Below are 18,356 nucleotides of genomic sequence, written 5' to 3'. Positions count from 1 at the left end.
ACAGAGGCAGATTGTCAAGCGCAGAAAATCAGGAGTCCATCAGTTCAAATGAATGTATAGGTTTATTGTAAGCTAACGCATCTCTACAAGAACCTGAATTACTAATGGTCAAAGCACATAGGCGTTAGATAAGAGTCAATGGAATTCAAGCTGGGCTGGACTTAGATCACTTGTGGGCACGAAGGGACTCGAGACTGATGACGTGTTTGACTCCTTCCTCAGACTCAGCCTGGTCATCTCCTACAAAGACATGGGCATATGAATACTGTATGTATATCACTAGGGAACTACATTTGTCACTTAACACAGATTCAGATGGGGGAGGGGGAAGAGGAGGACGAGGAGGAATTGAACTGAACCAGCAGAAACTGAGAACTTGTACATATCCAAAGCATAGATAGTATGGTTACTCCAGTAATAAATAAATGTCTTAGCACCACCATAGAGACAAGACCACTTTTAGTAATCTGTTTGGATCCTAGGATCTGACTATTGCATAATAATTTCACATAATTTCACAATTTCAGTTGTGATTTCCTAGCAATCATTTAATGAGCAATTGTGCTATTTTGGAGCAAATAAAAAAGCCTGTTAAAAATAAGATAAGATAAAAGTAAAAGAAGAAAAAAAACCAAGCCCTTTTTGATAGAGATAAATAGCAATTATGTTGGGAAGAGTTAAAGGTTAAAAGAAACCAGGCTGCCAAAGAGCATGATGGCTGGAGCTATCAAAGTTGACATCAGCCAGAGAATAGAAAAACTCAAGAAGCAGCGCAAGATCAGAAGATGTGGAGAGACCTGGCCCATAGAATCACCAAGAGTTGGACACAACTGAATGGATAACCTCGTGGTCATCATCATAATTGAATAGCAGATACTTTGAGCTGTTTGTGCTGTGCTGAAGGCCAAAAGCATAGTTTCAATACATTCCTAACAAATCTTTGTCATTCAAGTCAAACAAATTTCTAAAAAGCAGGCACTGATTTTATGGAGTGTAATCTGCAGTGTAGTCTCTTTAAAGTTAATGGGAAACGATAAATGCTAGTAAATACTGTGATGATTTATTTTTATTTTATTTTTTTATATACTACTTTTATTATTTTTATAAATAACTCAAGGTGGCAAACATACCACACTCAGTCCTTCTATTTTTCTCACCACAACAATCCTGTGAAGGTGAGTTGGTCTGGGGGAGAGAATAACAGAATAACAGAGTTGGAAGGGACCTTGGAGGTCTTCTAGTCCAACCCCCTGCTCAGGCAGGAAACCCTATACCATTTCAGACAAATGGTTCTCCAATCTCTTTTTAAACACTTCCAGTGTTGGAGCATTCACAACTTCTGGAGGCAAGTCGTTCCACTGATTAATTGTTCTAACTGTCAGGAAATTTCTCCTTAGTTCTAGGTTGCTTCTCTCCTTGATTAGTTTCCATCCATTGCTTCTTGTCCTGCCTTCAGGCACTTTGGAGAATAGCTTCACTCCCTCTTCTTTGTGGCAGCCCCTGAGATATTGGAACACTGTTATCATGTCCCCCCTCGTCCTTCTCTTCATTAAACTAGACATATCCAATTCCAGCAACCGTTCTTTATATATTTTAGCCTCCAGTCCTCTGATCGTTTTTGTTGCTTTTTTCTGCACTCTTTCTAGAGTCTCAACTCTAGAAAGAGACTAGAATGACTGGCCCAAAGTCAGCAAGCTGGGTTTCATGCCTAAGGCAGGACTAGAACTCACTTTTTCCTGGCTTGTGGCTTGATGTCTTAACCACTAGACCAAAGTAGCTCTATTATGATTGCTAATATATACTTTATAACAGTGTAATTTCTCATCTGGGCCAACCAGTTTTTTCACTAAAAAACTAAATGTCAGTCCATGTGTGCAGAAATTAGCACTTTGCATCAGTATTATTGTACCCGAATATTTACAACCTATATATGAGTTACAGAAAGAGAGAAATTTAGCCAAGTGATGGAATATGAAAGATGATACAGATCTTTATCCTTTTCTTTCTCTATGTCAAGGATTTGTCAGAGGTAGTGGAATTCATATCTCTTTTGTAAATTTTACTACAACAATTAAATATTCATGAGAAATTTGTTTCTCTCCAATTTCCTTATCTGTTCAGAATTGAGTGTTATTCATTTATCTATCAATCAATCAACTGAACAGTTACTAAAATATATTTGCTTTTATAGATTAAAATTCAGAGGAGTATATTCTGCTTATCTTCCTCCTTTGAGTTTAAATTGCAATATACTGTCATAGCTTGACATCAGAGCAAAGAAATATGAAAATAAGCAGCAATGTAAGTTTTTTAATTTTATACTTAACTCATATTTTGTATGTCAAAGTAATTTCTACCAGCAAGAGCGGAACTTTGGAATAAGTATGTCTAGGATCATGGCTTTTAAATTATTGAAGAGTTGGCATAAGCTGCCTATTTGCAATCTTCAGAGGCAAAGACAACGGAATAGAAATAATTTCTGTTGTATTTCTTTATAATTTATCCAGTCCATTGAAATATAATCATTTTTCTAAAAAGATACCAAGTATGCTTCAGATTATACCCTAAATATTTGTGAGAAGAAGATGGCAAGAGAAGGAGGAAACAGACAAGAGACAAAAATAACAAGAGGCCAATGTCAGCAAATTCAGACATGTATTGTATATTTAGACTTCACATGGGTAACCTGGCTGTGAGACTACATTGATCTCTATTTGCTTTGGAATTAATCATGGACAAGATGGTTATCCAGTGAACATATACTACACAGGAAAGCTTCTATTCCAGACATGTGTGTGTATCTGTGCGTCTGTGTCTGTGTGTGTGTGTTTGTTTGCGTACACAACAGCAATAAGCCTGTGCTGGCATAAGTGAGAGGCACCATGTGTTTTCTCCCATTCTGCTTCTGTTCTCTTTCTACTTCCCCCACTTCCAATTAACCTATGGGAGATTAATAAAGGAGGATCAGTAGAGGTTCTGCTTTGTAGCTTATCACGTGTCAGACATTGTTCTCTTGGAGGACTACAGTATTTGTTAACCAGAAACAGGCCATGATTATACATTATGGTAAAGGTGCTCTAATTAGCCATAATTTGGCCCACAGTTCTGTATTACTTACTAATTCATGTGACCCAGGTCTGTAGTAACTCACTGAGATAGATAAGATGGATTAATGTATCACCAACTTTATTTCTAATGGATGAATAGCATTCATGAATATTTTGTTGTGTGCATTTATGCTGTTCTATCATTGCATTTCACGGTACCTTGTTTCTAATTATTGAGCTGCTGGGAACTGATCAGGAGCAGTGCTTAGAATATGTCCTTTGATTTGTTATATATTGTGTGGCCTGACTTGAATAATTCAGAATATGAATTACTTGAACTGTGCCCAAAAAGACAAATGTACAAATACGTACAGTATGTGTTCAGAGGCATTGTTCATTTGTTTTTCACAAACTTTGTATTTTGAGGCCACATCCTAACTGGAATTGTTGCTATATGAATAAGAATTTTATGTACTAATGTTTACCCAGTTCTTTATGTTTATTTATTATGTCTCTTTCAAATAAAAATATTTTCTAATGTCAATATGTCTTGAACATCTCCAGAACTTTCACATTAACTGGGCCTCCTTCATAACTTTTTTTAACCTGAGGATTGTACTAGACTTTGGAAGAGGCCCACATTTCCAAATCTGGATTAGGACAAAATAAAGTTGTGAGATATTTTTTTCAAGGTAAAGTTTAATTGAGATAGTAAACACTACTGTTGGCTTTCAGGTGGATTACAAATCGCACTGACCTGGTTATGGTGACCAAAGCTGCTTGTTTTTTCCTAGGAGAAGCTGTACATTTAGCTCGGGATTTTGGATACATCTGTGAAACTGAATTCCCGGCCAAAGCAGTTTCTGAATACCTGAACAGACAGCACACAGACCCTACTGATCTCCACTCCCGAAAGAATATGCTGCTTGCCACTAAGTGAGTAGAAAAACAGTCCTTGAACATGCTTTGCTTTCAAGGTCCCGGGCCTACTTTTTCTCTGTCTCTTGCATTCGCAATCTAGCTGGTTTCATTGCAAGGTTCAGTCTAAACGTTTTCTTTTGTTTCAAAGTGAAAAAAGGAGAAAAGGAAAAAGAAGAATAAATGTGAACAAAGAGAGAAAAGACAGATAGAAAGTTCTGTCAAAGAGAAAGTCAGAGGTAAAAGGAATGAACAGAAGTGTAAGAAAATATGTTTCCCCCAATTACTTTTCCAATTTTATTCTGTGGCTAGGTACTGAAAATCCCTCCTCAAAGAGTAAAACTGAATAAACACAGTCGATGGTAAATTGACTGGTTTACAGTCTGGTAAATTGATTTTTAAAGAAAAAAATGTGTTGATAGTTCTAGTTATCATTACAACATATCAGGGTGATAAATGGAGATTTAGCATAAAATGACTGGTCAAAAGTACATTATGGTTGCCTGATATTAGCAATTTCCTGCATCCCAGGGATACCATTTATTATTGTATCTGATTGCCCTTCATTTGGTTTGGTGAATCTAGTGCCTACCAAAATAAATGTGTAAAACCTCAGCCCACTGGGTCTGGGTGAGGACCTGTTTTAGTTTTTGGAATGTCTTTGAGATGTTGCTTCCCCATCTTGAAACTCTCCAGAGTTGTAGCAATGTAATAAACATCTTCAAAGATAAAATATTCTAGGACAAATTTGATAATGATAGGAAATAATTATCCAACAATCCTGAGAATTATGATAGGATTCAGCCTGGAGTCTATAGCACGCCATAACTGCTCTACAGAAAAGAAGGGAGTTCCAGAGTATTTATGAAAAGCTCCAGTAAAGGGAGATGGGGCTTCTGTCCTGTGACAGGCTGCAAGCTGAAATGAAATAAAATGCTAAATACTACTGAATAAATGAGCATGAAGCCTTCAGTTCAAGGGCTGAGAAACACTGTGGCTGTTGAAATGCTGCCAAAATTAAACTTTGCACACTACTTTTTGGTCAGACAAAGAATAAAAAAATAAGAAATGGATAAAGAAACAAAGTGGTTGTTCCGTTTTCATGAAAGTTGTTTTAAATTGTCCTTTTAATGCTCACCGTTTATATATCCTTCTTACATGAGGGGGGGAAATTCCTTTCACTAATCTGTGTGTGCCACTTTGATCCACTCTTAAAAATAAAAACCCAAGCCACTAATAACAAAAATTATGTACAAAAACAAATGTCCTATGCTTCTAATTTATGTTTAATAATATAACACTATCTGCAGCAATTATGCTAGCCAATAAGCCTTACCTGCTAAGTGAGCTTTTGCAGCTATCTACCTGCTTATCAATGTTAGAAATCTACAGATGTAGACCTTGATGGTAGTCAAATAATCTATGATTCCTCCCACCATTATCAAAAAGAAGCTGGAGGACCTTTGCTGAGAATATTGCTTGTAAGTCAGTCAAATGGGAAATTTCCAAATATACAAGTCTGAAAGACCAGTTCTAATTTCTTTGAACAGGGTCCTAAAATGCATGGGTATTTTTATCAAATGATCAAGATTATGTTAGCTGCACAACTAATGGTTAGAGTAATTTTCAACAGTTACTAATAAGTTGGTAATCGCAACAGAATGTGGCACTATTTCCAGGTGTGGGAACCATAAAGTGCAGTAGAAGTGTTCAAGAATTGTTATTATTAGTCTTGACACATGTGGAAACTACTATATTCAGACTTCTTAGATGTGAAAAGCAGTACCAGAGGAAAAAAAAACAGACTAAGATGGGCTTTTCTGCATGAAGATGCAAACCTATAGAAGCTGATTCTCACTGTGTAGGATATTTGTTCTTTAGGAACCTTGGAGTCTTAGTGGACGATCACTTGACTATGAGCCAGCAGTGTGCAGCAGCAGCCCAAAAAGCTAATACAATCCTGGGTTGTATAAACAGAGGCATAGAATCAAGATCACACGAAGTATTAGTACTGCTTTATAAAACCCTACTGTAATAAGACCACACTTGGAATACTGCAACCAATTTTGGTCACCATACTACAAAAAAGATGTTGAGACCTTGGAAAAAATTCAGAGAAGAGCAACTAAAATGATCAAAGGCATGGAGACTAAAACATATGAAGAACAGCTGCAGGACTTGAGTTTGTCTAGTCTAAAGAAAAGAAGAAATAGGGGTGACATGATAGTAGTATTCCAATATTTGAGGGGCTGTCACAAAGAAGGGGGGTCAAACTATTCTCCAAAGCACCAAAGGGCAAGACAAGAAACAATGGTTGGAAACTGATCAAAGAGAAGCAACCTGGAATTAAAGAGAAACTTCCTAACAGTGAGGACAATTAACCAGTGGAACAGCTTGCCTTCAGAAATTGTGGGCGCTCCATCACTGGAGGTTTTTAATAAGAGACTGGACAGTCACTTGTCTGAAATGGTATAGGTTCTCCTGCTTGAGCAGGGGGCTGGATTAAAAGATCTCCATGGTCCCTTCCAGCTCTATTCTATTCTGTTCTGTTCTGTTCTAATATTAAACACAGATGTTTGAATCCATATGCTCATAATATGTTTATGAAGTCAAATCATAGAGAGAGGGTCTTACTGAAGACTTGAAATACTCTGTCCTTGAGATATGACAACATTGTAGTCTGGACAAAAATTGATACATTTATATAATGACAAAAGTTACCCAAAAACTTGATAATAACTTTCTTGGCAGGGAATTTTATGGCTACAGAGCAAAAGGGATATTAGACAAGTTGGCTCCAAGAAAATCAGGTATCTTCCTGAATGCCTCTTCCCTGATTACAAATTGGATAGTCATCAACATAAGTGAAATATTTGATTTGGGTACTTTCTGATCTTACATTCTTCAACCAAGAGAGAGAAAGAGAGAGAGGAAAAAAAGAATATGGCTACGAACATTCTATCCATCAACTGAAGAGCTGAGATGGAATCAACTTGTTAACAAATAATGTGGTCAGTGTATGGGAGTTGACAAATAATGTGATGAATGAATTTGAATCACAATGTCCCATTTGTAGGGCTTAGCACATTTCCACAAATCAGACTTCAGACTCAGAGGACTTTGAGATATTGTAGAAACCAATAACATCTGTCTCTTCACAATTCATGCCTTTTTGAAATCAGAAGATTTCCTTCTCGCTAGTGAATTCTTATTTTCAACAAGGAATTTTTATTATTTTCCTTTTTGCTTTTCCTTATCCTTATTTGCGCCCTTTGAAGCTGCTATATTAATGGTCTAAACTGGCAAATAAAGCACTAAAATAGCTTTAAGACATGGCATTACTATTGCTGACATAGAGAAGCTGATTACACTTACATAATAAAGCTACAGTATAGAGAAGCTATACTGTGATACAACAATGATGTTAAAAGGAATTCATCTCAGAAAAAAATGTACTTGGCAATACAGGAGCATTATCCACATGTATGTGACCAAAGAGATATTAATGTTTACTTCGATGAAGCAGTTGCCTACTTGTTAATATTAAAAACAGTTCACAAATGGAACCATTTACCAGGAGAGTTGGCAGGTTCTCCTTTACTGATTGTATTCAAGTGGATGAAGACAACAATCTCTCGGGGTAGTTTTAATTTGGATTCCTGCACTTAGCACTGGATTGGACTCGATATCCTAAATGATTCATGTCGTTCTGTTTCTAGTTACCCAACTGTTTGCCAGTTCAGTAAAACTAGAAGCAGTTCAAACCCTCTGTTTTACCTCCAGTGCCTTCTGGATACCCCTCTGGCCCTTTAATCTGTCTTCTATCAATTGCTCTGTTCATGTTAATGGCAGTAGCTACTTACTTCATAACCTCTTAAATCCTAAAAACCTCTGATGCTTAATCAAGCATAGGTGCAACCCGTTCAAAGAGATCCCAGAATTCCCTCAAGGGACCCGATGTCTGGGGAATTAGAAGATGTGATCATCAGGCATCAGGACTCATAGAGCAGCTGAAATCACAACCCTTTTAACCTTATCATTCCATACATTCTTGATGTTCTACCTACTATTTAATCATCCCATCTTTCTGTGAAACCAACATATGTTTTGAATTGAAAATATCTTCATTTGCATTTCTGCTGTACTGTGTATCCATCTATTTACTTGTTGTTCTTATGAAACAATAAACTTAATTTTGGACTATAGTACACTGGAATGGAATGAGTTGTTGAATGGGATTTAAACACGCATTTTTAAATGTCAAAACAATATATTTTTCTCACATGAGAACAGATCACCTCCAGCCTGGCAGACTTTTTATAAAGTTTTTGGGAAGCAACTTCACTTTGACAACATCAATAATGTTCACATGATGACATTCTCCCATTTAATTAAGTACCTTGCATTAAGTATATACAAAAATGTGACAGTATTTATTAAGATTTTTCTAGTAGCAAAATCTGACAGTACTATTGTGAAGTTGAAATTTTCGGTATTAAGTGGAAATCCATCAGCAAAATTATGCATTAAGTTGAAATTAATCAGCAGAAGTAGATTCTGTTATAAATGCTTTCTATATCATACTTATATTGTTATTCTTGAAAATGGTCCCAAAGTATCAGTGATCATATGGATTACAAAAATTGAAAGCCAGATGCAAAGATATTAAGAAATCAGAAATGTTTAAGAATATTTTTACAGAGACTTTTAAGAAAATAATTCATACTAACCAGTCACTGATAGTCCTAAGACATCTAAAGCTAAAGGGTTGGGGGAAAGGACCATAAGATGGGGTTCATCCCTAGGAAGGTCTGTTGCCTGGGCCATAATCCACTGATATCACAAAGTGGGGGACACTCAACAGATCATTCCCTACATATCCTAAATATCCTTGCCAAGATTGTATTTAGGCAATGTAGTACATCTGTTTACATAGTTTTTTCCGCCATGCTAGATAATGGAGGATGTGGTTGAGTTTTTTGAACACAATAATGCTTAGATGGCATTGTGACTGTCCTCTGCATAAACAGGTCTAGATGCATCTGGAGTTGAGGATCAAACAATAAAGTGGGTGAAAGGGTTTCACCAGCTATAATATATAGCTACGTGAAGTTTAGTGATAGTCAATAAATGCATTTTACTCATAAGTTCTATAATGTACTATAGTTATAAAGAAAAAAATGAATATAAACAATATATTCAATTCTCTTTCTCTAAAGCTTGATAGAAAATATTATGCATGCAACAAACCCTATTTTGATTTGCAGTATTTGCATACCTATATTCTTATGCATATGATGCAAAATAGATAATTTGGCATCACATGAAATACTCTTTGAATTGAGAGTTTGCCAAATAATGGAACCAATCCTCCAATTAGTCTGTTAAAAGGAGTTTTCAGTGATTCCCCTTATTTCTTGAAATTGACAAATGCCTTATTAAGTCTCATATACTTCTCTGTGCAAAAATATTCTTCATACTGAAAACATAGTTTTGGGTACTTTATAAATTGTCCAGTTGCATGTTAGATTTAAATGCTGCATCTTTTTGTTAGAATAGTAGAATGTAAGCTATTACAATTTTATTATAGCTTTACAGTTAATACACTTTTGTAGCATTCACATGCCCAATAAGTGAAATGTTAAGTGTATTTTATTTGTTTATTTGATCTTCAAAGAGGTTTACATGTACTGCTTGGTATGCTTACAGATCACATTTGATTAGTTTCAGAAGTAGGATTATATTAAGTACTTTCAGTCCAAGTTCTTAACATGTTATGGTGCATTCATGATGCTGTTGAAATACCATAGTTCCTTTGTTCTGAAATCGGACAATTTTGAGAATTCACTTGTTAAAAGAGGGAATATTTATCCACTCTGGATCTTTGTACAATAACTAAAATTAGTATCAAATTGAATTGCTGATTTATGAGGGGCAGTGTGAATCCTGAACAGAATAATTTGCTATGCTAATTCTAGCAGTTAACTGGTAATAAAGATTACTGTGAAGATATATTTAGCGTTTGAAAAGAGTCTTCTAGTGTTAGCCCTGGGTCTTAAAGTGAATCTGTTAACCCAGATATTTAGTAATGCTATATCACCCAATTTGGTCTTGTGTTGCAGTTTTTAAGCCATTATGGTTTTAAGTGTACTATTTTTTTTTACTGAACTGACATTTATAAACAGTGAGTTTTTAATGTTCTCTCTTAGAGATTTGCTTTTAATTCTAAAAAAGTGGAGTTCAGATATTACAAATGAAATACATAATAAAATATTACATGTGTCAGAACTCTAACAGCTTATAAAGATTAACATTTTTATTTTTCAACATTACTCTCTAGGGTCAACTGCACTAGCAAAGGAGTTCTAGGATCATTGTTTTGTAGCTCAGATTCTAGACAGAAGCAAAAAAAAAATAGTGTAGAAAAGGAGTGAAAAAAACAAAACAAAACAAAACAAAAAATGTCTTATGAAAGTAGAAGAGAACCATTTATTACAGTGGCTAAGGTACCAAGCAAGAAACCAGGAGAATGATTACCAATCATGTTTTAGGCACAAAGCCAGCTGGATGACTCTGGACTAGTTACCCTTCTCAGCCATAGGGAAGAAGGCAATGATAAGCCATTTCTGGAAACCTTGACAAGAGAGGGACTAATCCAGGCAGTTGCCAGGAGTCAACAAATAAATAGGTAAATAAATAAATAGAACCTAAGTGAGTCATGAAATGCACTGTAGAAAACAAAGAGGTTTAGCGAATGAAAGTTGGAGCTTGAGTAACAAGAAATGCTCTGGAGAAATTAGGAGAAGATCAGTGGAAATTGTCTTAAGAGGAAAGAACACAGGGCTAGAGTTTAGATCTGCTTACCAATTGCCTCATTTAACGGCCATTTGACATTTACAATGGTATAAAAAACCAGCTTTATGTGATTTTCCTGCTTAGTGACTGCTAAGTCCCAATTGTAGTTGCTAAGTGAGGACTATCTGTAGTCCTTGGCTTATGACTTGTTGCTTACCAACCATTTAAGAGACCAGTACAGTAGACACCCCCCAAAAAAGGAATTGACCCAAATTTGAACTTACAACAGTTTCCCCCGGTGTTCACGTGATTCCATTTTGGGTGCTTGGCAACTGGCCTGCATTTATGAGTTTGCAGTATTCCACAGTCATTTTTTTTTTTTATCAGAAACTGAAGTTTACTTTTTTCCTGCAAAAAAATCCCATTGTGGACAATGGGTTCACTTAATGACCATGAATTTACTTAACAACCATGGTGATTTGCTTAATGACTGCTACAAAAAATATCATAAAATTGGCTCACTCAGGTAATGGACTACTTAACAAACAATGCAAATTATGACCATAATTCCGGGCTCAGATATGGTCATAAGCTGAGGACTACCTGTACTAGCGAAAACTTTGGTTTCAGTCTTATAGTAGATTAGCATAATATATATTCCAACACATTCAAAATCATTAAGTACACAATTTTCTCATCACAATGTTCTAAGTATTACGGTACTTTTTGTGGACCTATTTAAAGATATTAGGTAGATTACTTGGGGTGCCATTCAGAAAATTATTTCATCTCTGCTTTCCTGAAGACAGCTGCTAGAATTTAATAGGGGCCTGCATGTGGTGGCCATGCCTTAGTACCAGGAACTCTTCTACAATACTGGTAAAATAAAAGCCAGAAGAAGTTGTCCTTCCCTCCTTCCTTTCCACACGTATACTTGGAAGCAAAACATATTATGTTCTTATATGTAGATAAACTTAATAAAAGTCTTGTAATATTGGCTGTAGAAATAATTAATATGAAAGGTTTGGATTATTCAATGTATTATACAAAACTTTTTGGAGGGTCTTTTGAGGCATGTATTTAGGAAGTAAAGTAGCAACGATAACTGTTCTTGGCCTGATGGCTGAACTTCTCTATATCCTATCTGAGAACTGTAGATGTTATGGCTCATGATGTTCAAAGTTATGACGATGGGTGAGGAGGCTTATTATGACTGGTCCTTGTAGTCTTGTGGCCATTGCAGCATTCCCACAATGATACAATTGTGATTTGGGCGTTGGGCAACCAGTTTGTAATTATGACATTGCAACATCCTGTGATCACATGATCTACATTTGCAACCTTCACCTCCATCTTCCATCAAGTAAAGTCAATTGGGAAGCAGGCAGGAGCTTGCAAATGGTGATTACCTGATGTCATACTTAATGATGGAACAGAATTTGCCTAACAATGGCAACTGGAATTGCCATTGTAAGTCGGTATGGTCACGTGACATGGCACTTTACGATGGGTTCCTTAGCAATAGAGCTCCCAGTCCCAATTACCATTGTTAACTACTGAGGACTACCTACCCAGTTGTCTGTGAATTAGTTAGGTTTAAATAATATGCTAAGCCAAAACCAAACAAATCAGATGTTGGATCAGTGTGATATGTGAAAAGTGGGATACGTGACTGTGGATTGTTATGTGTTGTTCAACTCCTAATTACAGCTTGTTCAATAAAAATGATTTGGCAAGATGTGAACAAAGTTCACATTTTAATTTGGGGTTTCTATAATCATTTACATCATTTCTACAATAATTCCTTAGCTACTCCAATATTTTGAATTTTTCTGAATGGTTATATTATTCCAATTGTTGTATAACTGGTACTTTGGTTTGTTATTATTTCCTGATGTAGCAAATAATTATAAAATCAATTACAATTTTGACAATTTTGATAAGATGATAATTTATCCCACAGTGTTACCCTTGTTCTTGAATTATGAGTGATGTTACTTAATTAAATGTTTTATTCATATGAATAACTCTTTATTCCATGTATTGTATGTTAGATAGACTTCATTCTTTGTGAAAATTATTGCAGTTTCCCCCTTTTCTGCTTGAGTGTGTTAATTCACTTGGTTTGAGCTGTGAATAACCTGCCTCATGTATGGATCAGATTAACACAACCACAGAGAAATTGTGAGGTTGTAACTAAGTAGATCTGGCTTACTCTGTAGTCACTACAAAATGAGATTGTCAGAAGTTCTGACTTTAACCTTTTCACCACTTGGCAAAAAGGTTGAGTAGTCCTATTGAATGGTTGCAGAGAGCATCCTGTTTCTATTACTGCTGAAGTAACCTTTGTACCCAAAGGTTTCTGATCACTGCTCTCTCATCCAGATATGGATGTTGCAAGAATATATATAATCCTTCACTGTTCTGTACTATTCCTGCACTGAAACGTTACCATGAGGTAATGAGGCAGCATAAGAGGAAGCAAAAAGCCTGTTTAAATTTGGTATTGAGCATATAAATGTTCTACAGTGGTTGTTACTTGGACATTGGAAAAACCACACAAGCCATTCTTAACACATTTAATGCAAGCTTCTGGAGGACATATTTCTTGAAACTGTAAGAGTTTGAGTCATGAGTCCCAAGCAGATGGGACAAAATGTATCACAAACTCTACCTTATTACATGGATAAAATATTTCTAAATAAATGTGGCTTTAGCTGCTGTGCCTTTCTTCCATAACAGTTGAGGTATCTTCAGGTGTATTGCTACAGGTGTAGACCTAGGAGAGCATGCTAGCTTCTCTGCCCCATTTTTCCTTAGGAAGGTTGACCTTGGGCCTAATTCCCTTTCACATTAAAATCTGCATTTCAGTAGACTTCCTGGCTTGTAGCTATCCCTTCAAGATGACAAAATAAATTATAAGGCATGTTTCTCAATATTTACAGTTAATCATCCATAGATCTGATGCTTTTACTATAGCAGCTGGGAGCTGGCAGGGGGGAATATTAAATCTGTGGCTATATTTAGACATTTTTCCCTAGCCCATTGAAACTTTTACAATAGCTTTTCTGTTTATTTGATTTATGCCTCCCTTTGGCTTCCCTGCCATATTGTTTGGTGCTTTATATCAGACTTAGGCCTTTTCGTAGTGTGTACTGCTTTCCCCACTTGTTCTATCTTGCAGGCAAGTCCCAAAGAGATTTATTTTTTTGCCTTAGAATGTGGTTGCTTTGTTGACAGCATAATTTAAAGAAATATATGGATGACTGAAAAATCATTTGCCCAAATTTGGCCAGATGTCTTTTAGACGTGATTGGAATTAAATTGCCCTTGTCTGCAGGGTCAAGCAATATTAATGTCTCAAAACTTTAATTGCTCGCAGACCCTACCTCCTTCTTTGAAGATTCAAATGTGTTATCATTTCGTATGTAACGTCAAAATTTCCATTTTTATTTTTTTTATCATTTTAATACTTCTAACAGTTGTGACCCACAAATAGGATTCTTTAAATTTTCACTGTCACTTGCCATCTCTTTCAAACAATCACAACTGAGCCATCATATTGTAATACAGCTTTATAACTTCATTTCATGCTGAGGTTACTATTTATATACAGTGCCTTCCTGTAAATCATTTTGACCTGTGTAGAAAATGGATGTTGCAATCAATTGCCTTGCTCCATATTTCTAAATGTTTGTATAATGGATGGATTACACTGGCATGCACCCATCTCACTGGCACATCTGTCATCTCAGCTTCTGGATTGTATCAATTTGTCAATTTTAATCAACTTTCTATAGTCAGCATAAATTGTTGAGTTTAGAAAATGTGACACATTTACCCTACTTATTATTTACTTTGGCACTGTGTTTGCCTAATTGAAGTCTTGAACAACATGGAAGGAACTAGAGTGTTACCAGTGGGATATTAATGAGCAGGCATGACTAACATTCTGTCTGAATTTTTCTATGCATCAGAACTAAGAAGAAGGTCAAAATAGTTATGTATCCATTAGTCAACGGTATTTAACATTCCTGATAATTTTTCATTTGCTATAGAAAGTGGGACTAAAATTGTTCTAAGCCTAATCAAATAAATTAAAATAAAACAGATTGTAAGGAATTGAAGCCAACACTTCAATGACCTCTGGTGCCTACTGCTAATTTTACTTATTACTTACTTACTTACTTACTTACTTACTTACTTACTTACTTACTTACTTACTTACTTACTTACTTACTTATATACATAGAACTCATGGTCTATGGCCACCCAATTCACACATAGATTACTCTGGTGGCTTACAACATTTAAAAATCTGCCACATAAAAATCTCACCCCATTCATCCATGGCTGCAGCAACACAATCACATCAACCACTTGATTAATTTTGTCTCCATTCGTGGTCCCCAGGCCCACTGACAAAATCACATTTTTAGGGCCTTTCGGAAAAGTAACAGGGTGGGGGCTAAGTATACCTAGGGGGAATGATGTTCCATAGAGAAAGGGCGACCACTGAGAAGATGCTTTTTCCTGATCCCACTAGTTGTACGATGGGACCCCTAAGATACTCAACCCTCTTGTCCTGATTGTCCAGGTGGATATAATAGGGGAGAGGCAGTCCTTCAACCCCTGGTGCCAAGCCTTGTAGAGTTTTTGGTAACCAGCACCTTGAATTGTACTTATTTTAAACTGAATGTTTGTTATATGGGTATATGTGCATGCTGATGTATTCTATTTAGGGCTGATAGGTACCTGAACAGCAATATCAATAAAATATATATGCATATACGTGATATCCAAGTCCCTCTATGCATTATTGACATCAGTGAGAGATATTAAATAAATTAATAAAATGGAATCAATTGCATTTTTGAGTTATGTATGAATTCAACCTGCATAACTTTCAGTGTCAGATTGTATGTGTGTGTATTTAATACATACTTGAGAATATAAAAAGCTTTTTCAATTTAATGTTTCTATTCTCACAATAATTCCAAATCCAGAAAGCATACTGAAAGTACGACTGCTGGTATCTCTGGCATTATTGTTTTTCAACTCTCCTTATAAATAGTTATTTATTGTTGAGCAAGGCAATACAGGATTCTAATTCATAAATCTATTAACCTTAATGAATGGAAATGTCTGCCCCTCATCTTAATGAGTGAGGACAGTAAATCAAAGTTGTATCCATAGAGTTTTCTTAAAACTATGCTCTTGTTGTCACAAACAAAAATAATTGTATCAGCTTAGACTGAAACTGAGGCATTGCGTAATAAGTTGTTTACTTTCCAAAAATTAATGTTCATAGATTTAATACCTTGTGAGACATAAGGCTGTGTTATAGTCCTCCCTAGTCTTCTGAGTATATGAAATTACTTGTATTTGATTACATGAATGTCACCCATACTCTGTGCTACTGTAAACCAGATGTAAGATTGCCTCATATGATGTATGGGTCTCAACTGTGGACTACATTGGACTTTAAAAAAAGTTGCTTTAACCACATTTTTGTACTGTACCTATGTTTGGTAGTTGGTTGAAGTACTTTGGCCATGGCTATTGGTGGCAAAAGTCTGTAATCAACTTCTCTTTCTGGTCTTCATATATAGACAGATAAAAAAGGGACAGATAAAAATAGGGCTGCTTTAGCAACAATATCTCAGATCTTCCTCTTTTCACCCATCCCAGATACATGGGAGGGTAAACTTGAAACAGTGAGAGAGTTCAGGAAAGATCTAATTGAATCAACACACTATTCTTTATTTAATCAAAGTCCCATTAGAGTAGTCACAATTTAGGTAGCAATATATGGCTTGCTTAACATCTTCCATGATTCTGAAGGCTTTAAATCCCTGTGTAATCTTTGGCTAGGGCTCATCCTAGCACTCTTCTCAGCCCCAGTTCCTCTGCCACAGTTCTTTTTTTCTCTGCAGAAGAGAATCTGCAGAATCCGTCCATTTGGTTAGAATGACAAAACAGGGCTTATGAGTAACTAAACCTCTTTGGTACATGCATGTGATGTCATGCCAAGAGGCTCATTTCATCACTTGCACAGTAAACAATCAGTTGCACAGCATCACTTGCACAGTAAACAATAATAGTACAATAGTAGAACTAAATACACTCCCATCACATTTAAAATGTCTCTTATTTCTCTTGCTGACTAATTAGTCATTTTTAGGTACTGGCAAATAAAACTGTTGGCATGATAGCCCTGCTCAAATTGATGGTTCAGACATAGGATGTCATAGAAAGAAAAATACCTGTTTGTTGCAGTTTAAAAATTGGTTTGTTTCATTTTGGGCCAGCAAGTTTTGTGGACCAAGCCACTAGAGTTTGTAGTGAAGAGCCAGTCATGCGTACCTTATTTATAATGAGATTTAAACAAACCATGGAATGTGCAAACCCAATCTGCCTTGACTGATGGACCAGAAAGTTGACATTGAGTTCTGAAACTAAGAATAGCCATACTGGTTAAATCTTGGAGACTACCAGAGAATAATAGGGCCTGAAAGTTTTGTTTTGTTTTTTTAAACGGCCCAAAAGAAAGCAATACCAAACCACTTCTGTACTGTTTCCAGAAAAGTGTATCTGTATCAAGTTGAGTTCAGCTCAACTTGAAGGAGATTTTACTTTTTTCTTTAAACTCTGTGCAGGTATGCTGATAAAAGAATTGCAGACAAATGTCCAGCCTGCCTTTCTAACCCATTCTGTTATGCATTGGTTCACTTGAGCAAGTCACTATCTATAGATTATTCGGAGTGTCAAACTTCATAAGGACTTTTCTCCTTATTATATTATTATAGCTACCAGATCTGAGCTGCAAAAATCCAGATGATTACTAGAAAGCAGCAGAGATGTAGAATTCTCTAACTCTTCACCATTATCTGATGACTGTCCTGATTTTTACAGTCTAGATCATTAATTACCTTTCATTGTTCTGAAGGCAAATGATATTTGGAGTGAGGTACTTGGTTACCCTATTAAGGTTAAGGTTAATTTAAGGTTAATTTAATTTGTATACCGCCCTTCTCCCGTAGGACTCAGGGCGATTCACAGCATATTAAAAACACAAATACAATATACAGGATACAAAAAAATCATACAAAAATACACAAAATAACCCCACTAAAACCTAATTAAAAGCCAAATATTGATTGCTGTGTTCCCATTAAAATTACTTTTTAAAAACGTCCCTACCTAAAATCCCTACCTAAAATCCTCCCTAGGTCAGGCCTGCTTGCTGGAAAAGCCATGTCTTGAGGGCGCGGCGGAAAGTAAGGAGATCCGGAATCATCCGGATCTCGGGGGGGAGTTCGTTCCAGAGGGTGGGGGCACCCACAGAGAAGGCCCTCCCCCTGGGGGTCGCCAGCCTACATTGCTTGGCCGACGGTACCCTGAGGAGGCCCACTCTGTGGGAGCGTACCGGTCTGTGGGAGGGAATCTGTGGCAGAAGGCGGTCTCGGAGGTAACCAGGTCCAATGCCATGGAGCGCTTTAAAGGTGGTAACTAACACCTTAAAGCGCACCCGGAAGACCACTGGTAACCAGTGCAGCTCGCGCAGCAGCGGTGTTATATGGGAGCGACGAGTCC

The 18,356-nt window shown here is 36.4% G+C and overlaps 1 protein-coding gene across 3 annotated transcripts in view; it reads left to right on the top strand.

Moving 5' to 3' along the window:
• Positions 1–18,356, top strand: part of TFAP2B (transcription factor AP-2 beta) — a 63,965-nt gene that overhangs the window by 43,456 nt on the left and 2,153 nt on the right. For all 3 annotated transcript variants that reach the window (XM_015824319.1, XM_015824320.1, XM_015824321.1), the window contains one exon: positions 3,842–3,983. In XM_015824319.1, coding sequence (XP_015679805.1) covers positions 3,842–3,983 — 142 coding nt within the window. The remainder of the gene's footprint in view (positions 1–3,841; positions 3,984–18,356) is intronic.

The sequence above is a fragment of the Protobothrops mucrosquamatus genome, unplaced genomic scaffold (assembly GCF_001527695.2).
Source record: "Protobothrops mucrosquamatus isolate PMUCROS unplaced genomic scaffold, P.Mucros_1.0 scaffold2200, whole genome shotgun sequence".
In the NCBI taxonomy this organism is placed as follows: domain Eukaryota; kingdom Metazoa; phylum Chordata; class Lepidosauria; order Squamata; family Viperidae; genus Protobothrops; species Protobothrops mucrosquamatus.
This window is presented reverse-complemented; position numbering and strand designations above follow the sequence as displayed.